At 40.7% G+C, this 26,303-nt stretch overlaps 1 protein-coding gene across 2 annotated transcripts in view; it reads left to right on the plus strand.

The window, feature by feature from the left end:
• The window catches only part of PTPRN2 (protein tyrosine phosphatase receptor type N2), a 992,764-nt gene extending 977,977 nt beyond the window's left edge, over positions 1 to 14,787 (plus strand). For both annotated transcript variants that reach the window (XM_038390254.2, XM_038390255.2), the window contains 2 exons: positions 2,014 to 2,087; positions 13,010 to 14,787. In XM_038390254.2, the coding sequence (XP_038246182.1) occupies positions 2,014 to 2,087; positions 13,010 to 13,081 (146 nt within the window). In that variant the 3' untranslated portion in view covers positions 13,082 to 14,787. The remainder of the gene's footprint in view (positions 1 to 2,013; positions 2,088 to 13,009) is intronic.
• The last annotated feature ends 11,516 nt before the right edge of the window (positions 14,788 to 26,303 follow it).

The following is a 26,303-nucleotide window of genomic DNA, read 5'->3' on the forward strand; positions in this document are numbered from 1 at the left end:
ACGTAGAGAGAAACTACCAGGGTTACCTCTTGCCGTAGATCTCATCTTCTAGTCCAAATGTTCTTGTTCCACGCGTTTTCTTTCAAAGCAGCAGCCCAATTTTGCAGCACTATATTCAGTTGATTAGTCTCTCGAGGCATTTATGTAGGCCCCATTACCATAGTCTCTGAGCATTTCCCAGTCGTGGTGGGGGTTTTTTTGGTTTTTTTTAAGAGCTGTAAAACATTTTCTCTTTTCTCCTATGCCTGTAAGGGTAGCTTGAGCAGGTAGTAATGTGTGTGTGTGTGTGTGTATTGGGGAAGGCAAGGGGGTACCCTCTCTGATCTACCTTCATTATCTTCCCTCTTCTGTCAACTAACATAGTCTATGATGAGTAATGGTTTATACGCTGAACACCAAACGAAGTCAGATCTTCCAAGCACTTATGCTCAGATTCAGCAAAACACTTAAACACGTGCTTAACTTTAAGATCGCTAGTCCAATGGTACTACCCATGTGCTTAACTGCTTTGCTGAGTCAGGGCCTTATTACCAAACATCGTGCACACTAGCAGGGCTGTAGTCCTGGTGATAGTGTATAAGCACCCTGATCAGCACCATAATCTGTATGATAGAAAGGAAGGAGCTCAATGGCTATTTAATGCACTTTTAAGATTTTTCTGACTGTTGATTCTCAAGAGGTTTGAAAAATGTGTATTGTGAAATCAACTTTTGTCTGACATTGAAATTTTCATAAAGGGCGTATGGAAGTCTGCCTGAACATTGAACAGTATCATTGGGTTCCTGCGCAAACCCCTTGCGTTACCTTGACATTTTAATCTTAAGGCCTAGGCATAGAGGCTGCCATCCTTTATAAAAATTATAGGTGGGATTTTGAAAAAAGTACAGCATCAGCCTAACTCTTCCCCCACTGTAGGTAAAGGTGAAACTTTGAAAATCTCTCCTTCAGTGTGTGGGTGTTGATTAAGTTACACCGTTCCCATTAAAATTAAGTACTCACATTGTTAAAAAGGTGCTCTTGTTCTGCAGACAAGGGTAACAGTTATTTGTCGTTTTCTGTGGTGCAATCCTCACCTGAATTGATGCTTTCCATGGGAATTCTAGCTGCATCAGCTGTGGTTGAGATGTGATATTATTATTTTATTTTATTTATTACACTTTTGGGAAGTGTCTTTTCTTTTGGTTTTTTGAGGAGATCTTTATTTTTGTCTTAAATATCTTCCTACTTTATCGTCAAATATCTCATGTAAAGTCCCATGTAATATGTAGAGATCCCAGGTGGCAACCTTTGAGCTGTCCTTGCTACGCCCATTGTATGACTAAAGGTCTATTTCTGATACAGATACAGAAATGCTCATTTTCAGGAAGACGTTACAAAGTGATATATTTTCTTAGCCTTGGTGATTTGTTTTTAAAGATTTTCTTGGTATTTTCCCCACATTAAAACAAAATTAAACTATTTGTTTTAAATTGCCTTTCTTGAGTGTTTTGAGTATGAATTTTCCTGAAAAGGTGCTATTGAGGGGAACTGTGGGAGTGTCTCTCTTAAAGAGGATGTTCATGCTGTTTATATTAGCATAAACCTGACTGCGGTTGGCTTTGAGACCTTTTTAAAATGTGATAGAACTGATAATGGTAAATGCTTAGAGCTTAAACCATGCATATCTCCTGCGCCAGCAATGGGGTAACTTACAGCAATAAGCATTGCCAGGATGGGCCTGTAGTTTCTAATAAATATGTTCTGCTGTTGGGAGGTATCTACCTAGGCATCTCTTAAGAATTTGTTTTTCTCCAGGTTTTCTTGAATTAATGCTAATCAAAACTGCCTTTTCCACCTATTTTTTTTCCTTTATGAACACACAAATTGCAGCTGTCTGCCTAGTCTGCTGAGGGATGGATGTAATAATTTTCAATTGGACTGTTCGCCTAAAGGGAACCCGATAGCAAGAGATTGACAGATTCAGCATGTATTATCTTTTGCTCTGAACTCATCCCAGTTTGTGGTTTGTTACAGGTGCTAAAGAGATTGATATTGCTGCAACCCTGGAGCACTTGAGGGACCAGAGACCAGGCATGGTCCAGACAAAGGTACTGTCAATACATCTACTGGGATTTTAAATACATTAAAGGTATTTCACTGTAGTTATTTTCATGATAGAAGAGAAAGGGCATGACCTAATAAAACACAAGTCGCTAGCTGATTACTCTGGTTCCCTACCAACTGTGGCTTATTTATGCTGAAGATTTATCTAGGCTACTTTATTTGATGTTTACTGCTCTTTCTTGTAACATCTTCCACATCTATCTTGATTAACATATATGAAAGACAGTCAAGACAGCAATCTATAGTCTATTAAAGAAAATGCATGCTAAAAAAAAAGTTCTTGCTCTAATCTTCAAGGATAGATTATTTTCTTAGAGTATTTGCAGTTCGGTATCATGCAGTATGGAAACCAAAGGTTCCAAATCACTTAAGACCATAACTGCTGCATTCAGTTTTTATGCTGAAAAAGTTTCAGCTTACAGGAAATGGTTCAGGAGGAAATCAAGCTCTTTAAAGGGGAGTAACAGTACACAGGCCTGTTTCTGAAATAATGTGTTTTTCACACTTGATGGTTGAAACCCTATGCTTCCTTTTAAACTCTTGCTGTCTGTTCTTTTATATACATATTGCATGGTAGGCTACATTTGTATCTTCTGGTGAAGTGCAATAAAATATCATTTAGTTGTTTGTTAATGGGAACAATGTGCAACAGAGTCATCAATTTACAAAGAAAAGTGTTATGTTTCTACGCATCTCAAATTTGAATTTCGTCTTTGCGCTGCTGCTATAAGTAACATTGATAAAAGATGGAAAAATACCTTGGGTTATCCTCACTTGCTGCTTGTTAAGAGCTGCAATGATGAAATTAAAGTTTGTTGTTATATATGACATTGAGGAATCTCATTCACGATGGGGAGACCAACTAAATAGATATCTATACATTACATGGGCAGAAAATGGCATGGTTTTGTTGGTCCCCATCTGGAGCTTACAGTGTGGGTAGATGGACAACAAAGAGCAATGATATGACAGGGTCCCATGATTAAGTAGGTACTGATGGAAATCTCTGCAACATATGGGAAATGAAAGTTGCTGCTGGGTAGTTGTGGAACAGATGGTTTTCTGTACCAGACACTGTTTCATAACTCTTCTTGAGGAAGTAATGGATTCCTTCCAATTCCATTCATTTCTGTTCCATATCTAACCTGGGAAAACTGGTGTTGGAGAACTGTTAGGGATATTTTTGTGTCATTGCATCAGGTGGAGGCAGAATGATGCTTATTGGGTAGTTGAAGTTGTCCAATTTTTATCTGCAAGTGAGGTGCAAAGTACAGTAGAACCTCAGAGTTACAAACACCTCATAAATGGAAGTTGTTCATAACTCTGAACAAAATATAGTGATTGTTTCAAATGTTTACAACTGAACACTGACTTAATAGAGCTTTGAAACTTACTTTGCAGAAGAAAAATGCTTTTAATCATCTTAATTTAAATGAAACAAGCACAGAAACAGTTTCCTTCCCTTGTCAAATTTTTTTCAGACTTTCCCTTTTTTAGTAGTTTACATTTAACACAGTTCTGTACTGTATAGTATTTGCTTTTTTTCCATTTCTGTTCCCCGATTGCGTATTTACAGTTCCAGATGAGGTGTGTGGTCGACCAGTCAGTTTGTAACTCTGGTTTTCATAACTCTAAGGTTCTACTGTATCACAAACTCGTCTTCTACTCTAATTTTCAAAAAAGCAATAACATACAGAATCTAACTGAGCATGTATTTGATTCCTATAGGAAATGTAAATCCTGACACATACTATCAGTGCATCCCCTGTACATGTCAGTCTTTCTGTTGAATCCTTACTCTGGCATTCCTTTCTATTGATATAGAAGGGTATGTTACCCTCAACAACAACAACAAAGTTCCTAAACTACAGAGTAGGAAAATGGAATATAAACTTCTCTGAGCCTGATCGGTTGATCACATGGAAATCTCACTGATAGTTACACTTCAGTATGGTGTTCTCCCCTTAAAATGTGTACCTGGAGAACCTTCATAAATAAAATTAATCTGATGCGTTGATCTAGTGTGAAATACTGCTCATCTCTCTTGTCTCTCCCTCCACCATTATCATTTTCTCAGAACTGCCCAAAATCACTTATTCAAGCTAGCATATTTCAGATTGTAAATATCTGGTTACATGCCAGTGCTATGTTGTCCTCAGAGATTTATTTATTTATATAAACAAACCCTTGTGCTTTCCCAGCTGAATACAAATAAGGAATATCAGGCTCTTGGAGTAATTTAAAATAATGGATTAAAAATCAGGTTAGAAATGCCAGTTATAGAATATCCCTAGGCAAATACGCACTGAGTTACTTCAGCAATATCATTGCATTTCCAGCAGACAGTGCTCCACATTTTCAATAATTGTGTGAATGATTTGTTAGCAACATATTGTCTATAAGAAACAATCTTTTATCCAAAAACACGGTATATAATAAACATATATAAAATGATCATTCTGTATTTCTGATGGGTACAATGAAGGTTTTGTTTTTTCAGGGGGAATCACAAAATATTGTTGAAAAGTAACATGTGACATAAAGAGTAATGAATGAATATATTCTTTTGGGATGAGAAAATTCTTTCTTCCCTTCTCATTGCTGTCTCACATATAACACATAACCTGTGGTTTTCTTTCCAGTTTTTACTTGGAATCAAAATTAAACACAATTATATTACTCTTTTTCTAAGATACTGGATTTATACTGCCTCTGCATTAGAGATGAAACCAAAATCCCTTTCCAGCTCTGATCTTTACCCCAAGTTTGCCCATCCAGGCTCAGCTCTACTCATTCAGTCTTGTATTGAGCTGTAACGCATATTGATTGTAGCACAGCTGAATATAGATTAACAGAGTGGGTCCCTTAAACATTGCTAAGATTAAAGTTCATGTTATCTAGATGTAGGAGGTTACGCTTAAAGGTGTGGGGGAAGTAGGTTAGGTGGTTTTGCTCGCTAAAGATTAGCCGTGGGCATCGGTGGAAGCAATAGCATTTTGAGTTCGCTGTGCCTGATAGACCTAGCCCTGTGCTAGGGAAACAGTGCTGCGCATCAGTCGTACCATCCCTTTCACTGCAGTACGGTTGGTTTTACCCTAGATTCTCAGGACTATGCTTTGTAGGTTAAGTTGCCTCAGTAATTAAGGTCCGAATCCTCAGGTAGTATAACTTGGTGTAGCTCTATTGAAGTAATCTCCAAAGCTCCATCTCTGGCCCTTGGTCTTCACGTTAGGTTCTCCTGTAGCAGAGTAATTTGTTCTGAATAGGTAGAATTATGTGCTATATTCACGTGTGCCCCTACAAATGCATGTCCAGGTGGAATGCCCTTTCTTGCTTCCCACTCTTGGCCTTCTGCTGCTCATGCTGCCCTCTTATGAATTCAGTGTGCTGTATCAGCACTAGCATCCCATTCCTGCTTCTCCTGGGTGGCCACCAGCACTTCAGATTTTACTTTAATCCAGGTAGACAAATCATATGTTGGCGGTTATGCCGCAAGTCATGGGGTAGCTTCTGTATCTGAACATCATCCTTCCATGCATAGCAATGGTAAGCTATCACTCTCTAGGGTTGATACAAAATTGGAGGACCGAATCCTGAAGCTGCACGTGTGTGCTAGTTTGGCTATAGTTGTTGCCAGGCTGACTGCACAACTCATGATCTCAGATGTATCTGAGAAATTATTCTAATCCTCCCACCCCATTGCTATCCACGAACTGTGTCCTTAGCTATGTCACAATAGGGTTTTCTAGTCAATATAAGCATTGGCTCTGCAATGTACGGGATGAGGGTGTAGAAGTCTGACATTGAAGTGATGAAGTACAAGCCATCTTGTATTCTCAGTGGAGTCTGAAATAGCCAGTTGAAACATTTTCAGTGTCATGAAATTTTGTTGAAATATGTTGTTTTGTCAAAACCCAAACATTTTTGGGGGGAGAGATAGCGATACTCATGTTCTTAGCCTGGTAGTTAGAGCACCTGGAAAGTGGAAGTCCCAGTCAAATGCCTGAATCAGAGAGAACTAGGATGAGAAATTCTGCTTTGAATCAGGGAGAACAGGGATTTGACCTTATGTCTTCCACATCCTGACCACCAGGCTTCTGTCTCTGACATTTCAACATTTGCATCGTCAGAGAAAATGGACATTTTGATACAATTCCATTTTTGTAAAAAGTTCAAAAGGTTTTGTTTTAGTTCCAGAGTGGAATGAAAACATATTTAAAAACCTCAACAGTTGATATGAACCGGAATGGTCATCCTCCAGTTAGCTCTATTAGCTGTGATTCCTCTTAGCCTTCAATCCTTCCACCAGCTTTCCACCTGGGGTGGAGTTTTGTGGGAGACAAAATGCAATTGCATATCCTTAGTCCAATCTTCAATAATCACCTTGGGGGCTGTCCGTTTTCAGGGGCCATGAGCCACTGCTGCATTGGCTCGTATAGTCTGTGGACAGACAGCTGCAGCGGCACAGGAGCTAGCAAACAGAGCTCTAAACAGGGGAGTTTGAGTGGGAGTTTGCAAGGGGAGTTTGTATTGTGGTGCTTGTTTGGGGTTTGCTTTTGCTGTGGGTGGTGGTGTTTTGGTGTGGCTTGTGTTTCCCAGATTAACAGGATTTAGGTGGGAAGGAGATGACACATACAGAGGCAGCTGTGGGAGTGACTCCTGCAGTGAAAGACACATTGAGGATGACTGGATGTGGAAGCTGTGGTATGTACATGATCCTGGAGGGGGGAACCGGTAAGAGTTTTGTCTGCATGAAATGCCGTCTGATAGAGCTGATGGAGGAAAAGATCCGAGGTTTGGAGATGCAGGTGGAAAGTCTGGTTGAGTTTAGGAAGGGGTTTGAGCAGATGATGGAGCAAAGATATGAGGTATCTGAAGGGAAAAGCTCAGACTCACGGATGGAAGCAGGGCTGGGGAATTTTGAGGAGAGACTGGATGAGGAAAGTGGTCAGTGGAAACATGTGACTCAAAGAACCAGGCAGAGAAAAAGACGGGCTAGTGAAGGAGAAATAGAGCTTAGGAACAGGTTTGCAGAGTTGGAAAATGAAGGGGCTCAGCAGGTAGTCGCTGAAGGTGGAAGGGTAAGGAAGAAGAGAAGAGAGGCTAGCCCTATAGAAAAAGGGGAAGAGTCAAGGGAGACTACACCAAATATGAGCCCCAGGAGGATACAGGATGGGTTGAAGAAAATTGTAAGGGAAAACAGGAATGGAAAGAACTTGCAGCCAGAGGGAACAGGGGAGAGACTGGAGAATAGCACTGTCACCAGGAAAAGGCAGGTCTATGTGATCGGGGACTCTTTATTGAGAAGAATAGACAGGCCTGTAACTAGAGCTGATCCTGAGAATAGAAGGGTGTGCTGTCTTCCGGGTGCTAAGATACGGGATGTAGACCTGAGGTTGAAAAGGATCCTCAAGGGAGCGGGAAAGAATCCCCTAATTATCCTTCATGTGGGAACAAATGATACAGCCAGATTCTCGCTGGAAAGTATCAAGGGAGACTATGCTAGGCTGGGGAAGACGCTTAAGGAAATTGAGGCTCAGGTGATCTTTAGCGGGATCCTTCCTGTTCCTAGAGAAGGGCAACAAAGGTGTGACAAGATTATGACTGTCAACAGATGGCTTAGGCAGTGGTGCTATAAGGAGGGCTTTGGGATGTATGGCCACTGGGAGGCATTCACGGACAGAGGTCAGTTCTCTCGGGATGGACTTCATCTGAGTAGGGAAGGAAATAGACTTCTAGGATCGAGGCTGGCACAACTGATAAAGAGAGCTTTAAACTAGGAATTGGGGGGAGATGGATGGGAGATGTCCAGAAAATCTCCACGCCAGATTTTAGCATTGAGAGGGAAGAAGATGAAGTAAGAAAGGATACAGCCATGGGTAGGAGAATGTATATAAGGAGCGAGGGCGGTGTGGATACTAGTCTAATAGGTTATACTGGCTGTAGAATGACTGTGCCTAATAGGGTACAAAATGTGAGCGAGGCCAAACAGCAAAAATTAAGATGTTTATACACCAATGCGAGGAGTCTAGGTAACAAAATGGAGGAACTAGAGCTACTGGTGCAGGAAGTGAAACCAGATATTATAGGGATAACAGAAACATGGTGGAATAGTAGTCATGACTGGACTACAGGTATTGAAGGGTATGTACTGTTTAGGAAAGACAGAAACAAAGGTAAAGGGGGTGGAGTAGCATTGTATATCAACGATGAGTTAGAATGTAAAGAAATAAGAAGCGATGCAATGGATAAGACAGAGTCTGTCTGGGCAAAAATTACATTGGGGAAGAAAACTAGTAAAGCCTCTCCTACGATAGTGCTTGGGGTGTGCTATAGACCTCCGGGATCTAATTTGGATATGGATAGAGCCCTTTTTAATGTCTTTAATAAAGTAAATACTAATGGAAACTGCGTGATCATGGGAGACTTTAACTTCCCAGATATAGACTGGAGGACCAGTGCTAGTAATAATAATAGGGCTCAGATTTTCCTAGATGCGATAGCTGATGGATTCCTTCATCAAGTAGTTGCTGAACCGACTAGAGGGGATGCCATTTTAGATTTAATTTTGGTGAGTAGCGAGGACCTCATAGAAGAAATGGTTGTAGGGGACAATCTTGGCTCAAGTGATCATGAGCTAATTCAGTTCAAACTAAATGGAAGGATTAACAAAAATAAATCTGCAACTAGGGTTTTTGATTTCAAAAGGGCTGACTTTCAAAAATTAAGGAAATTAGTTAGGGAAGTGGATTGGACTGAAGAACTTATGGATCTAAAGGTAGTTGAGGCCTGGGATTACTTTAAATCAAAACTGCAGAAGCTATCGGAAGCCTGTATCCCAAGAAAGGGGAAAAAATTCATAGGAAGGAGTTGTAGACCAAGCTGGATGAGCAAGCATCTTAGAGAGGTGATTATGAAGAAGCAGAAAGCATACAGGGAGTGGAAGATGGGAGGGATCAGCAAGGAAAGCTACCTAATTGAGGTCAGAAGATGTAGGGATAAAGTCAGAGAGGCTAAAAGTCGAGTAGAGTTGGACCTTGCAAAGGGAATTAAAACCAATAGTAAAAGGTTCTATAGCCATATAAATAAGAAGAAAACTAAGAAGGAAGAAGTGGGGCCGCTTAACACTGAGGATGGAGCGGAGGTTAAAAATAATCTAGGCATGGCCCAATATCTAAACAAATACTTTGCCTCAGTCTTTAATAAGGCTAAAGAGGATCTTGGGGATAATGGTAGCATGACAAATGGGAAGGAGGATATAGAGGTAGATATTACCATATCAGAGGTAGAAGCGAAACTGAAACAGCTTAATGGGACTAAATCGGGGGGCCCAGATAATCTTCATCCAAGAATATTAAAGGAATTGGCACCTGAAATTGCAAGCCCATTAGCAAGAATTTTTAATGAATCTGTAAACTCAGGAATAGTACCGAATGATTGGAGAATTGCTAATATAGTTCCTATTTTTAAGAAAGGAAAAAAAAGTGATCCAGGTAACTACAGGCCAGTTAGTTTGACATCTGTAGTATGCAAGGTCCTGGAAAAAATTTTGAAGGAGAAATTAGTTAAGGACATTGAAGTCAATGGTAAATGGGACAAAATACAACATGGTTTTACAAAAGGTAGATCGTGCCAAACCAACCTAATCTCCTTTTTTGAAAAAGTAACAGATTTTTTAGATAAAGGAAATGCAGTGGATCTAATTTACCTAGATTTCAGTAAGGCATTTGATACCGTGCCACATGGGGAATTATTAGTTAAATTGGAGAAGATGGGGATCAATATGAACATCAGAAGGTGGATAAGGAATTGGTTAAAGGGGAGACTGCAACGGGTCCTACTGAAAGGCGAACTGTCAGGTTGGAGGGAGATTACCAGTGGAGTCCTCAGGGATCGGTTTTGGGACCAATCTTATTTAATCTTTTTGTTACTGACCTTGGCACAAAAAGTGGGAGTGTGCTAATAAAGTTTGCAGATGATACAAAGCTGGGAGGTATTGCCAATTCGGAGAAGGATCGGGATATTATACAGGAGGATCTGGATGACCTTGTAAACTGGAGTAATAGTAATAGGATGAAATTTAATAGTGAGAAGTGTAAGGTTATGCATTTAGGGATTAATAACAAGAATTTTAGTTATAAGTTGGGGACGCATCAATTAGAAGTAACGGAAGAGGAGAAGGACCTGGAGTATTGGTTGATCATAGGATGACTATGAGCTGCCAATGTGATATGGCTGTGAAAAAAGCTAATGCGGTTTTAGGATGCATCAGGAGAGGCATTTCCAGTAGGGATAAGGAGGTTTTAGTACCGTTATACAAGGCACTGGTGAGACCTCACCTAGAATACTGTGTGCAGTTCTGGTCTCCCATGTTTAAAATGATGAATTCAAACTGGAGCAGGTACAGAGAAGGGCTACTAGGATGATCCGAGGAATGGAAAACTTGTCTTATGAAAGGAGACTTAAGGAGCTTGGCTTGTTTAGCCTAACTAAAAGAAGGTTGAGGGGAGATATGATTGCTCTCTATAAATATATCAGAGGGATAAATATAGGAGAGGGAGAGGAATTATTTAAGCTCAGCACCAATGTGGACACAAGAACAAATGGGTATAAACTGACCACCAGGAAGTTTAGACTTGAAATCAGATGAAGGTTTTTAACCATCAGAGGAGTGAAGTTTTGGAATAACCTTCCAAGGGAAGCAGTGGGGGCAAAAGATCTATCTGGTTTTAAGATTCTACTCGATACGTTTATGGAGGAGATGGTATGATGGGATAATGGGATTTTGGTAAGTAATTGATCTTTAAATATTCAGGGTAAATAGGCCAAATCCCCTGAGATGGGATATTAGATCGATGGGATCTGATTTACTATAGAAAACTCTTTCCTGGGTATCTGGCTGGTGAATCTTGCCCATGTGCTCAGGGTTTGGCTGATTGCCATGTTTGGGGTCGGGAGGGAGTTTTCCTCCAGGGCAGATTGGAGAGGCCCTGGAGGTTTTTCGCCTTCCTCTGTAGCATGGGGCATGGTTGACTGGAGGGAGGCTTCTCTGCTCCTTGAAGTTTTGAACCATGGTTTGAGGACTTCAATAGCTCAGACATGGGTGAGGTTTTTCATAGGAGTGGTGGGTGACATTCTGTGGCCTGCGCTGTGCAGGAGGTCGGACTAGATGATCAGAGTGGTCCCTTCTGACCTTAGTATCTATGAATCTATGAATCTATGACTTCAAGCCTACTGTACAGCACTTGTCACGTAGTCAAAACCGGGGGCTAGAGGATACCTGTACTTGGGACTTCCCTCACCTGTGGAGACAGATATTATCCTAACGAACGGAGGTATTTGCAGTGGTGGTTCCAATCCATATTGTGCAGAACACATCTGAGCTATGGTCACAGTCCTTCCCCAACAACCCTGGCTTTCTGGCCCAGTTCTGTTCTGTTCTATGCAGGTTCTTAAACCATGCTCATTCCTGTGGTATCTGAGTGCAGTTGGTCTGCACATTCTCTCAGTTCTCCTCCTGCCTTCCCTCTTTGTTCCCCGTTTGTCCTCCCTTTCAAAGAGTGATCCTCAGAGCAGCCATAAGAAACGCAGCCTGAAATATTTTATTTACTTGAACCTTTTCAGTGTCTGTTTGAAACTCTGGGGTGCTTTAGATTATTTGAAACATATGCAAAATGTGAAATAAAACTTTAGAATACTTTGAGCAGATTCACTATTCATTCCGCACAACTCGTGACTCCTTTTTTTGTGAACAGACTGGACAGTCAAATATAAAAAGATTTTTAACATTAAAAAAAAAGAAGATGCAGATTCCAACATTTTAGTAAACTAAATTTCTTAGCAAAATAGTTTGCTTAGAAAATAGATAATAAAATTTTAAATTTACATATTTTCTCTCTCTCACATAAACTGTCTTACTGTATCCCAGTGTTTTCACACCTACTAATCTTGAGGAAATGAAACTTCTGTCCTTATCTGAGACTAGAATGTGCTAGGTGTGTGCTTTTTATAAGGCAGGTGTATATGCCTGCAGCCTTCCCACTTTTGGTTGTGATTTCATCTAATCTCTCAAGATCAGGTCACATCAGTATTTGGAAGGCAAATCTACAAAAATACTCGAGTACAGAACTGATTTTAGTAATTTTGGCAGTTGTGTTTACTATAAAATCAGTAACAAAGAAAAGCTCCTTTCAGACAAAAAGAAAAGGAGTGTTCTCTGGGTGTGTATATCAATCTCCCCTCTGTTTTTTCCACCAAATGCATCTGATGAAGTGAGCTGTAGCTCACGAAAGCTTATGCTCAAATAAATTTGTTAGTCTCTAAGGTGCCACAAGTACTCCTTTTCTTTTTGCGAATACAGACTAACACGGCTGCTACTCTGAAACCTGTCAAAATGTTACAGTCCTTGTTTTCTTACAGTGTGCATAATGTGGGGAAAGATTTACTGTAGTTGCTATCGTCTGGAAATGCTGGGTTAAGGAAGCGAAGGAGCCCTGTCTCCAGAGCCCCACCTATTCCCATACGTCAGTCATGGATATTTAACCAGTTTCATCTGTCAGATGGAAGTGGATAGTGATCAGTTGCTCACAGACCTTTCTGACCATGCAGTTGTATGTCATTGTATGCTAATATCCAGCTGTAATAACAAGTGCTTCTTGGTTTCTGCTATCTGCATTTTTCTCTGTGAGTTGTAAGATCCTGTCAAATGTAGTATATTGCACCCGTAATCTCAGAACATTTTGTTCCTTTCCCTTGGAAAGTGCAGTTCATCTTGCATATTCATATTTTTAATAATATCTTGAGGATGCTTCACAACTGAATAGTGCACCAGGCTTCCTTCCTGGAATGTTTTGTTTTATTATTTTATTGTTTTATTATTCAGACTGTGTATTTGTTCTCTCTACAGGAGCAGTTTGAGTTTGCATTGACAGCAGTTGCAGAGGAAGTGAATGCAATACTCAAGGCACTTCCACAATGAGCAGTTCCATCTCCTTGAGGTTCCCTGAGGATCCATCGCTCATTTCCTTATTCTCAGTCCCTGTGAATGTTGTTGGAAACCGTGACCTGACCTTAACTGTGTATCTTCTATTGTATCCACATAGTAATAGGGTCTTTACAAACTTCTATAGCCAGTAAAAGTTCAACAGTTAAAATGTGTGTTCTGCTTCTGTTTCTTAAAATTTAAAAAAAGATACCTTAAAGCCTCGGATTAAGTGACAGAACAATCCATTTAATTCCTTTCACACCCTCAGAGCCCTGAATTTCACATTTTGAAAGCACACGTTCTTGTTCTTAATAGCAAATGTACAGTATTGTGGATAATCAGTGCAGTCAATATATTCTCAGAAAACACAGTGTTCTGTTATATTTTGTAACTTCTCAGAGGCTGAAGAGGACCAGGATTGTTCTTACACAATACCAAGCAAGAGCATGAAATAAGGCTGTGTGTGTTAGTAAACACAGGTCTGGCCTCTTGCATAAAGAGGCTGCGCCTTTTCATGCTGGGCTTTGGCAAGCGAATGTTTTCTTAACTGTTGTTTACTTTTCAGCTTTGTGCAATGAATGGGAGAAAATCTGAGCTATAAGTAAATAGGCCTGCACAGTTGTCACAACTGCAAAGAACAAGTCGGTCACATTAATGGGAACCCAATGTATAAAGAGCACAACAACACTACTTATGTACCACTGGCCTAGCAGAAAAGAAAATGGGATAGTCTAACCTCAAGAAGTGAGTTGTAGGCCCCAGATAGCAGCTGTATGAATGGCCTGAGCTGTTATGAAAGCAGATTGTTGATTTTATAGGATTACAGGGGAGAATGGGAGCTTGTTTATATTTTGGCATTATTTCCTCCCCCCCACACACACACACACACACCCACACCCCAAGTAGTGTTGTTACCATTCTTTTTAGACCAGAAAGGATATTTCAGCAAATGCATTCCAGGCATTCCTGGCTGAAACAAAAGTTTTCAATCGACATTGTATGAATTTGTCTCCATCCAGACATTGGTTGCAGCTCTCTACAATATTTCTGTTCTTTCCCCATTCTAAATGATACATATCACTTTAATTCATTATTATGGGATGAAGAAATGTAGGTAGAATTTCTAGGGTTCTTGTGCTCTAAATTCTTATACCTACTGTTGCAAAGTGATGCGAAAGTATGTCTGAAAATGATCCAGTGATGTAACTTTGTTTAAACACACCCACATTTTTCATTTTTATTTTTTGGGGGAAATTAAAACTGCTGATAGAAACACTTTGATTTATTTGAATGAGGGACTATGGGTAACATTTTCAAAAGTGACTTAGGCTCCTAAGAGTAATTCCTTTTTGAAAATGGGACTTAGGCCCCGTAGATGCTTTTGAAAATGTTACCTAACGTGGTTGTAGTTTCCAAGTTTATATTTTTTCAAAATTACTTGAAAGTGTTGTATGCTTTTAATTGTGCCAGGTTAAGAGTTTGATTTCAGAATTGCAAAATATATCAATGGCTTTAATTTTGGGGTCTTTTGTAAATCTCTATTCAATGAATTGTTTAAAAAATAGCATTGCAGTTTTGCTAAAAGAGAGGCGACAGGCACCTGTTTGGAATTAAATAATATGTTGCAATTTTGTGTTGTAGGTATGGATGTTGGTGATTTCTTCTTTTTGGTGATTAAAGAGTTATTTCAAAAAGTGCCAGACGTGTTACTTTTCTATGTATGTTTTTGTACACTCTTTTCAGTGTGTGCTGCTACTGCTTAATTTGTGCATCCCATTACCCTGGCAGTATAGAGCAGTTACTGCAGATGCCATCATCCTCTTAAGTACACATACTGTATATTAAGCCACATGTTTATTTTATGGCATAAGTATTTTAGAGCTTTCCTAGCAATAACTAAAAAAACTAATGGGGTATGAATGAGAAAATTGCCTTTTTCATTTGATAATTTAGGTTTAACAGGACTCCTTTATTACTTTAGCTAACACAAAATTGCAGATCAGGGCAGATTAAATCAGTTTGAACAATATCTGCCAGTGTTTGAATTAGATTTATTGTGGAGACAGTGTGACATGGCTTTCTGAAAATGTAGGTAGCTACATCCAAACCAACCTACCAAAATTCAAACTTGATATATCCTGGCCCCCACCTTCTGTTGCCAAATGGAATGGTCTCGTTGCAGGGATGCTGTGTTGTTACTGACTGACAACCCAAGGGGATGGTAGCTTTCAGAGGGAAGATCCTTGCGCTGTGATTGATTAATATTTTCCGAGCTCACTCTCCCCATACCCACTGCAAACCTGGGTGACAGTGGCAATCCTCAGTTCCTCTGGGTTTGTAAAGCACTTCTTGATGCTTTTCCAAACTGTTACAATTTCTGTTTGAAGTTCAAAAATCTCTTTCAACCCAATTCTTCTGCATTATTTAATCATGGTACGTTTCAGGTTAATAACGTAAGGGTTATCCTATCAATTCAGAAACAGCTAGAGCAGGAATAGAATTATCTATTAAATTCTATAGAATGGTTCAAACTACAGAAAGATGATCTTTTCCATTAAATTCTATAGGTTTTCAGAGTACTTTCTATAGAATCCCATTTAAAACTCAATAAGTTTCATCCTGACTAAATACTATAGTACTTCTCCGTAAGGTCAGGAAGTGATTATTACCTTGGAAGCAGAAAGCACCTTCCAGTAATCTAAAGACTATTGCACAGCATTACAAGGCCAAGAGATTTTCTGGCTTTCTTCTTCAGAGAGGTGCCGGACTTGCAGTATTCACTGTAAATAAGCAAACCCAGGGATCTTGCTTGTGTAGGTAGTGTTGGCCACTAATCTTCATAAAAGTTTGGATGAAAGAATCCTATTTCCCACAGTAATAATAAATATAGGGCCTATCAGCAAAATTCACTTTTCTATCCTATCGGGTTAAATTGTGGTGTCATGTCATTTCATCTTCAGGTGAGATACAGAGCCATGAAAATATTACCTGATGCAACCTGGCATGTCAGAATGTAAAGAAGAATTTGTTTTTCAGATGAAGTTTATCCCTTTTGTAGCAGTTAACTTTATCTAAATGATTTTGCAGTGGGTTAGTTAGCCCAGTTAGTAGCCTCAGTCTTGCATGTGCATTTTGAATCCACATGAGAAAGGGCTCTTCCTGATTCTGTTTCAGCAAAGTATCTGCCTTAAGCCAAATAAGATACTAGACATTCCTTTTTGCAGTACTTTGTGGAGTAGCTTGATCGTCGTCAAACTGATGTCCAATATTGAAACTTGGGCTGGCATCTGATTCTTAGGAGGGCTGGAATACATTGTGTGCATTAAATAGTGGTTTAGCTAATCTCATTGATAAAAACCAAATCTACAGATGCTGTTTGTGTGTTTGCTTCTTTAATTGCTGTGGACCTAAAGTGTAATTGGAGAAGTGAAGAAAGGATTAAATTAACCCCATTGCTGAGAGAGCACCACCTATTCATTGCTTTGAGAGGGCTACCGTCTGGGTAAAGAGCCCAAGTTTTCCAAGTGTGCCACAGAGTGGATTCCATGCCAGCTATGAATATGCAGATGTGGAGGAAGTGAGGGCTGGAAAAGAGGCCACTAGATCCATGAGTATGTAGCTCCAATGGCTGGAAACACTTGTATAAAGAGTGCAGAGGGGATGTAGCTGCTACTCCTGTCTGTATTCTGGGGAGACAGCAATCAAGTAGCAGCATGGTGCTCCCCTCTTCCCCCTGCCACCCCCCAGGTTTTATGTGGGAGATTTCATCCCCACCAGTCCCCATGTACCCAATTGCCTAAAGCCCAAGTACTCAGGGTGGAATCCTGGCACTACTGAACTCAATAGGAGTTTTGCCATTGCCTTCACTGGGGTCAGAATTTCACCCATGAGCTTTATCCAGCAGTCCTGAATCTCACCCTAAGGGCCTGGTCCAGGGCCACTGAAATCCAGTGGGTGTTCTTGGTGTTGGATTGGGGTCAGAAGGAATTTTAGCAGAGACTACAATATTCAAATGTAGTCCAATAGCAAGGAGAACAGCTTTTTCTCCCCAGTGGTTATTAAAATACTTTTTTTAAAAAAAAATCTGATTATACCTCTATCTAAGATGCATGCATAAAACAACCCCATCACATTCCATGAGGCAATGACCTCAAAATACCTGTAATTTGTGGGTTTGTGCTTTATTAATCAAGTAGAACATTAATAATAAAAAACCCAACCCACTTTATAATTACTGGAGTAGACATTAATTTAAAAAGCTGTTTATTAGAATAGAAAATTAATATTTGATTAGCTTTGCTACAGAACAGTGGCTGTCTTTCAACTTTTTTCTGCCTATTTGTTTAAGAAATTCTTATGAAGCAGTTGTGATAATCCCTTTTTTAAAATTGTACAGTTTCTATGATTTTTAAATGGGAGTACACTTTATAGATTTGATTGTTGTATTTTTTCTGTTATGACTACCTTGGACCTTTGAAAAAAATTTCTCCACCATGATGTAAAGAAAAAATACTGTTTGTTTATTTTTACAATAAACCAACAAAAATTTACAAAATCGTGGCATACTTACATACATAATCCAGTAAAAGCATGACACTTTTTCCACTAGTCTTCATTTACCACTTTAAAAATAAAATAAAATTACACCAGCAAGTTCTTATTTGAAGATGTTCTTGTGCATGCTCATTGTACTGTATTTGATGGCACACATTGTTTTGTCTTCAGAAGTTTCTCTCTCATGCTCATTGGAGTATAATAGATTCTTTATATGTATATAATAAAGACAAACAAAGATTATACAAAGTATTTTGTTCTACCTCTGTAAAAAGCTCACTTGGGAATAAAGTGGCATTGTCTGTGAAGTACTGTGAACATGGCAATATAGTCTGGTGCCTTTTTGTACCTATGTGTAAGTTACTGGTTTTTTTGAGCTGCATTCTGTATATCTGGGCCATTTGCACTTTGCCCACTGAGATCTGAAATGTTATCTTGATAGGAGCTCATAGGGCTGCATCTAATTTACCCAAAATGTAGCAGGGCCACCCTCAACTTTAATGTGAATGTATGGCTTGTAAAGACAGCCCGTTCCAGCAGAAGATTCTCCATCTTGAGCTGGAGGGAGGCTGCTCAGATTAAGGCAGAGAACTTATTTGGCTCAGGAAAGAATCCAGAGACAGGGAAGGAAACTGATCAGCGGCATGGAAAGACATCTCATGTGAGGAGAGAGAAAAAAAATTAGGACTGTTTTCTGTAGAGATGAGACAAATCCGGAGTCTTACAATAGGTGTATACAAAACAATGAATGCTACAGGAAAAGGTAGACTAGGGTCTTCTATACAGGAGCAGAGAAATGCAAGGAGACTGAAAGGCAACACATTTAAAGCTGCTACAAGTAAATGCCTTTTTACACAACACACAATGAACTTGTGGAACTCATAGCCACCAGACGTCATTGATTGCAAGAGATTGGCAGGATTCAAAAATTATTTATTTGGTTAATGAGAACATCCACTGTTACATCAGGTAGGATTGACACAGAATAGACTAGACAGCCAAGATAACCAGTAAATGCCTGGGACAGGAAATAACTTCCCCATAGGCAAGCTTTTCAAGAATTGTCCATTATGAGGAGTCTTGTAAATTCCCCTGAAACCTCTGGTACTAGCCATAATCAGAGACAGGATATGGGACTAGATGGGGCATGGGTCTGACCCAGGATGGCAATTTTCATGTCCCTAAATTGTGTCTTGAATTTGGTTGTCCTTTGAGGAAGAAGAATCAAAATACTTTGGTTTGTCCCCTAAAATAACCATAAAAATGTTAATGTGCAGAAAGTTGGAAGGCTATTTTTCCTCATCAGAAGGGTCTTGTTTTACATTCTCTCCCCTTGTTTATGTAGTTGAGTGTTTTAATATCTGCAGTTTTTTCAGTGTAGGAAGGTGACTTTCATCTTGGAAACAACATACATGCACCATTATAGCTATTTTCCTTGTGGTGTAATTTAGCAGCTCTTTCATCTGCAATATAGCTTTCTAAAGCCTTTGGTGACGTCAGCTGGAGGACAAAAACAGAAGTGCATTTAACTGTCTGACTACCGGAGCATTCTACACCTCCTAGGTAAGCAAGAAGCTTACACATATACAGCTTTATTTGCTGTGAAATGTTTGCACTGGTTTCATGTTACACATATTTTGACATGGGCCAGATGGTGTAAATCAGCATTGCTTTTCTTTACATCCATAGATCTGACACACAAACTATTTTGAGAATTGTGTAACCAGTTATGGTGGGGATTGAAGAAGAACTTGGGATGGGGCTCTGTAAATAGTGTTTATAAAGTGTGAATTGCAGCAGTAATGTAAAACATTCCTAGCATAGAGGTACTAATCAGACTGGCATAATGTAGCTGCTCTGTTGTCGTACCATATTGCTGATGTTTTCCATTGTTAGACTATGGCATGTGCCACAGCACTGTGTGTTCTAATTGTACTATCCAGACGATAATAAACGTGCCCCTTTTTGATTCAGATGATCACGGGTTTGTAGCAGTGCTTTCAGTCACAGCCTCAGAAGTGTCTTGTGTATACAGGGGAACTTTTTAGTCGAATACAAAAGTCTGGCTTTATTTTTAAAACTTGTCATAAAACTTTAGGTGAGGGCTGCTGAGCCATGATGCGTTTGTGCTGCAGGCGGAACCATTTGTTCATCCAAGGAAAGGTGTAATATTTATGCTCAGTCCATCAATGGGACTGGGACACCTCATGCTTGGGCCAAATTCATCCCAGGTGTGAATCTTTTGGCTTCAGTGCAGTTACACCAAAGATGAATTTGGTCCATTGTGTAAGCATCCATTAGGACAGCAACATCTGAATCCTCCTCACAGGCAGATAAAACTAGGAATTCGGGAGATGGGGATATAATTCAGAGGAAGGATGCTCTAGGGCATTAGGCTGACAAATGGTTTCAATTCCCTGCTCTGCCTCAGATTTCTTATGTGACCTTGGGCAAGTTGGTCTCTTTGTGCCTCAGTCCCCATCTGTGAAATGGGGCCAATAGCACCTCCCTACCTGACAGAGGTGTTGAGAATAACTGCATTGAAGATTGTGAAGTGCTCAGATACTATGGTAAAGGGGGGCCACATCAGTGACCTTTGATATTCTAGCTTCTCTGTCCAGATAGCTGTTTTTACATACATCTCAGCTGGGCAAGCCCAATAGGCACTATGGGTTTCCAAGGTGGGGCACATTTTCACCTCTATCACTGTCATTACTGCCATTATACAGTGGTCTTGTGCTAACTCCTTGCCAGAGAGAAGCTGATCTGGGGAAGAGGTTTAGGTTTGTTGGCCTTGTGCAACATGCTCAGGAGACGGGCTATATGTCATGTGTCTTGCAGTTTTAGTAGCCCTCGCTCTCTATTTCATGGAAGAAAATGAGTAAGACCCTTTGCAGCTGAAGCTACAAGTGAACCAGAGGAGGAGGTACCATGGTGACAGGAGAAAAGGTATGACTGGAGACTTGGATTGATATTGGGCAACAGTTACCTGCACTGTGCATGTGACAACCTGTGGCAGTGCAGCCTGGGAGAGGAGGTGCTGTGGCTTTCTAGCCTGAGGAAAAGTGGCCAAAAGCAAGGCCTTTAGCTTTTTGACTTTATGTAAAACTACAGAATAACATTATCCTCTGGCCCTCGTCTCTAAATGCAGCATCCATTTCCTTTAGGTAGGAAAACCACTACTTTTTCCAACACATTTCTCTGTTTTCCAAGTTAGAAAGTTTGTCCCAACAGAACAGCGTAAATTAAAAACTTGCATGTGGATGAGCAAGAGTGCTCCAGCCTAGTCACTATTAAATCAGTAGCTATGGCTGCCACTGACCAGTTTGAAGGGTGGTGTATCCAGCTACTGGATCCTGATAAAGACATCACAGATTCCAAAAATGAAACCATTGTTCTTGCCTGTGGTGGGAGGAAATAAGCCTTTTGCAGAGGGTTCCTTTGCTTTTTGCTCGTGTCCGTATTTTGTTTAAAGGAGCAGAAATATAAATTGATCCTTGAAGGAAAATTCTGGAGTTGTAGTGTTGCTTCTTGGAGGCTGCAAAAATTAACATAGGTGACCTGTTTGGTACACCAATTCATGGCTGCATGTGTCTGGAACCAAGTCCTGAAGTGGACCAGTAAGATAAGCTGCTTAGTTTGGACTACCAGGATGTACCATGCAGGATAAGCCCTTCTCATTGCTGATTCCCTATCTTGTTGGCACCAGCTCTATTTTTTGCAATATGTGGATCCCATGGCTTTTTAAAAATAAGATCTCATATTCTTGAAAGCAGACAGTGATCTGACCTTGATTCCCTTGAATGCTCAGGTACCAGGTTTGGGGATAACAGCATTCATGTGATGTGAATGATAGCACATTCCTGTCTCTCTCACACTTTCATTGCAAGTCTCCCAGTGATATTAACCTCTCCATATTGTTTCAGAGTGTCAGCCATGTTAGTCTGTATCAGCAAACACAACAAGGACTCCTTGTGGCACCTTAGAAACTAACAAATTTATTGGGCATAAGCTTTCATGGGCTAGAATGAAGTGGATTCTAGCCCACAATAGCTTATGCCCAAATAAATTTTAGTCTCTAAGGTGTCATAAGGACTCCTCATTGTTTTTTCTCCATGCTGTGTTCTTAAGAGACCAAGAGCCCATTTTCACTTCTGTCAGAAGGATGTGTGCCTAGTCTGTCATCGCTGTGTTCCTGAGTCCTCCCTGCATCTGTGTGCTGTGCTGTGCTGATGCGAGGTTTACAATGGTTTAGACATGGAGAAAACAACTCGGAACCCTTGCTGTGTCAGACCCTTGCTTCCCTTTCTCTCACTGTGTGTGCATAACTTCCCAATACCTTAACCCTTAGTAGCCAAAACACCTTAGGATGCTGCCAAAGTGATATGCCTGTGGCAGGAATACTTATGATACATGTCCCATAGGCCTGGACTCTGAACACAAGCCCCAGTCCTGTAACAAAGTGAATCATCAAAGCAGGATTTAAAGCAGAAAAGCAGACACCTCTCACAAAGACATGGCTGCAGTTAACATGACAGCTGGAGGGTCAGCCTGGGTACTCTGCAGCACATAGGGACAGTGGCCTGTATTTAACATGTGCTGGTATTGAGAAGTGGGGGAAAGAAGCCTTCAGTGCTGACTGGCATCTTCCTCTCACTGTCCATGCATGTCCTGTTCTGAAACATTATTGCTCTGCTCAGCTGACACAAGCGGTGACACGTTTTTGTGAATATTTTTGCCATTAAGTTTTGGGTAAATTTGCACCCCTGCCCAGTTCCATGCCTCCCCAATTTGCTTTTCTGTAAGTTTCCAACATGACTAATTTGCATTGAACCAGGGAAAATCCCCCAAAGCCACCTTCCCCCAAAACACTGCCTTGTGAAACTTGACGTGGCCCCACCCTGGCACTGTGAAGAATTCCTGCATGAGAAAGCCAGGAAGTCTGCCAAGTGGGATATATGGACAAACCCACTGATCTTATGCACCATACATAGTACTGTTGTCTGAGCCCACAGGAGTGCAGGAGAGAGAGGAGATGGTCAGCCCCACCTCAGCTTGCGCAACAGGTTGTGTGCAGGATGTGATCGTTTTTTGGAAGCTGCATGTGTATGTGTCACTCTGCTGGATGCTGCCACGTTACCACGCTAACATCTCTTTTCCTGTTCAAGTTCCTACTGCACCCAGTGAACAAGCAGATCCACTTCCCCACATTTAGTCAGTGACTTTACAACCCATCTAAGTATCTGTTCTGAGATTAACTGTCCTCCCCGTACACTTATCCAACTCAGTAAATGGGAGTGCCGGTCAATCGTTTTTATCCTCTTGGCATCAAGCAAGAGGGCAGAGGAAATTCAGTCCCCAGGCCACAGAGCACAGCCATATCCCTCTCTCCAGTACATACCAGCAGCTACAGGATAAAAGAAAAATCATGCTGAGTTTAGATGAGGAAGCGTATGCCAACTAGAGACAGAAAGCAGTTGTGGTAGCATTGCTCCCCATCCCTCCCTTGTCCCCAGACACAATTCTGCAGGTGTAAATATAAGCAAACTATATCTTACCTCTGTGCTCCATTGAGGAAGCTGAATTTTAAAGGTCGAGCCTGAGGGAAGGTGCCCCTGTGTGTGCTACACCCATTTCTAATCCAAGCATTTAAGTCAATGAACTAACAATTAAATTTGGCTTGAAAATCAAAATTCCATAGTGATTTTTACTTTTGCCGGCTGTTAAAGCCCATTTAATAACATTTTAAAGTCAAGGAAAAGCAATTTAATCAGCAAAGCTGTTTGACTTTCCTTTGGGGTGTATGTTGAGGTTGTGGGGGAGGAAGCGGAAATCTAGTGAGAGGCTCTTAATAAAAATTGTTTGTGTGATGAGGTAGCTGGAGTATTTGAAGAACTCCTGAAGGTTAGAAGTTCCAGGAGATGGAAGGTAACATGCAGCATTGTAGTGGCAAAGGATTGTTAAAAACTCGGTAATAACTTTCTGGAGGCTGCGTTTTGTGTCACTATTCAAGAGTTTGTTGCCATGATGAAAATTAATTTATAGTAAGAATAAACAGAGACAGGAAACCTTTGGAGAGGTAGAACTACTTCATATAATCCTACCAATACTTTCCTCCCAGTGCTGCTGTTGCTATTAGTGAATATAATGTTGGGGAAAACCAATAACCAGCATGTAGGAAGTTAAAATGAAAAGACTAAGGATGCATAGCATTTATAATGAACCATCCATCCACGGATCTCAAAGAACTTCTCTAACGTTAATTTAAAGTAGGTAAGATATATAAGAACCATAGCGAGCACCAATGTATGTAGAATGCAACAGCTGTTTAATCAGCAACACTACACAACTATTTGGGACTGGAAGTGCGCAATATTGGATCCAACCAAAACGCCAGGGAAGGAGTTGGCTAGGCAGAATGTAACTGAATGAGCTGAACTAGCTTCTCTCACAAAAAACTCTTTAGAGACCACATGTGGGGAAAGATCTGAGGCCAAAACTAGGCTCATGCTGAAGGTGTAATTTCTAGGGTGGGTTCATGAACGTGTGCTAACTTTGATTGAGTGAACACTGGCACTAACCAGTAGAAGTGCAGACATGGTGGCAGGGTAGGCTAGGTGCCAGAGTACATCTCTGGGCTCTCAGGAGCCACTGGACTCAGATCGCTAATCCTCCCACCACCCTTGCAGCTGTGGTTATGCTTCTATTTTTAGTGCACTAGCTCGATCAAAGCTAGCATGTATACATCCCACTGAGCAGGAAAGTACACAGCCGGAACTTTACACCTGGTGCCCCAAGTGCAGGTCTGGAACTGAGTCAGTAATGAATAGGAGGAAACATCACCCCCAGTTCTTGCAGAAGCTTGGAGTTGTTTAGCTCAATGACTTTCAATCTTCCCAGACTTCTGTACCCCTTCAGGAGTCTGATTTTTCTTGCATACCCCAAGTTTCACCTTACTTTAAAACTACTTGCTTACAAAATCAGACATAAAAATACAAAGGTGTCATACCACACTATTACTGAAAATGGCTTACTTTCTCAGTTTTACCATATAATTATAAAATAAATCAATTGGAATATATTGTACTTACATTCAATGTATAGTATACAGAGCAGTATAAACAAATCAGTGTCTGTATGAAATTTGAGTTTGTACTGATTTTGCTAGTGCTTTTTATGTAGCCTGTGGTAAAACTAGGCAAATATCTAGATGAGTTGTTGTACCCCTTGGAAGACCTCTACGTACCCCAGGGGTACGTGTACCCCTGGCTGAGAACCACTTTAGCACTAAAAGAAAAGGAGTACTTGTGGCACCTTAGAGACTAACAAATTTATTAGAGCATAAGCTTTCGTGAGCTACAGCTCACTTCATCGGATGCATTTGGTGGAAAAAACAGAGGAGAGATTTATATACACACACACAGAGAACATGAAACAATGGGTTTATCATACACACTGTAAGGAGAGTGATCACTTAAGATAAGCCATCACCAACAGCAGGGGGGGGAAAGGAGGAAAACCTTCCATGGTGACAAGCAGGTAGGCTAATTCCAGCAGTTAACAAGAATATCAGAGGAACAGTGGGGGGTGGGGTGGGGGGGAGAAATACCATGGGGAAATAGTTTTACTTTGTGTAATGACTCATCCATTCCCAGTCTCTATTCAAGCCTAAGTTAATTGTATCCAGTTTGCAAATTAATTCCAATTCAGCAGTCTCTCGTTGGAGTCTGTTTTTGAAGCTTTTTTGTTGAAGTATAGCCACTCTTAGGTCTGTGATCGAGTGACCAGAGAGATTGAAGTGTTCTCCAACTGGTTTTTGAATGTTATAATTCTTGACGTCTGATTTGTGTCCATTCATTCTTTTACGTAGAGACTGTCCAGTTTGGCCAATGTACATGGCAGAGGGGCATTGCTGGCACATGATGGCATATATCACATTGGTAGATGCGCAGGTGAACGAGCCTCTGATAGTGTGGCTGATGTGATTAGGCCCTATGATGGTATCCCCTGAATAGATATGTGGACAGAGTTGGCAACGGGCTTTGTTGCAAGGATAGGTTCCTGGGTTAGTGGTTCTGTTGTGTGGTGTGTGGTTGCTGGTGAGTATTTGCTTCAGGTTGGGGGGCTGTCTGTAAGCAAGGACTGGTCTATCTCCCAAGATCTGAGAGAGCGATGGCTCGTCCTTCAGGATAGGTTGTAGATCCTTGATGATGCGTTGGAGAGGTTTTAGTTGGGGGCTGAAGGTGATGGCTAGTGGCGTTCTGTTGTTTTCTTTGTTGGGCCTGTCCTGTAGTAGGTGACTTCTGGGTACTCTTCTGGCTCTGTCAATCTGTTTCTTCACTTCAGCAGGTGGGTATTGTAGTTGTAGGAATGCATGATAGAGATCTTGTAGGTGTTTGTCTCTGTCTGAGGGGTTGGAGCAAATGCGGTTATATCGTAGCGCTTGGCTGTAGACAATGGATCGAGTGGTATGATCTGGATGAAAGCTAGAGGCATGTAGGTAGGAATAGCGGTCAGTAGGTTTCCGATATAGGGTGGTGTTTATGTGACCATCGCTTATTAGCACCGTAGTGTCCAGGAAGTGGATCTCTTGTGTGGACTGGTCCAGGCTGAGGTTGATGGTGGGATGGAAATTGTTGAAATCATGGTGGAATTCCTCAAG

Source organism: Dermochelys coriacea, chromosome 2, assembly GCF_009764565.3.
Source record: "Dermochelys coriacea isolate rDerCor1 chromosome 2, rDerCor1.pri.v4, whole genome shotgun sequence".
NCBI classification, from domain to species: domain Eukaryota; kingdom Metazoa; phylum Chordata; order Testudines; family Dermochelyidae; genus Dermochelys; species Dermochelys coriacea.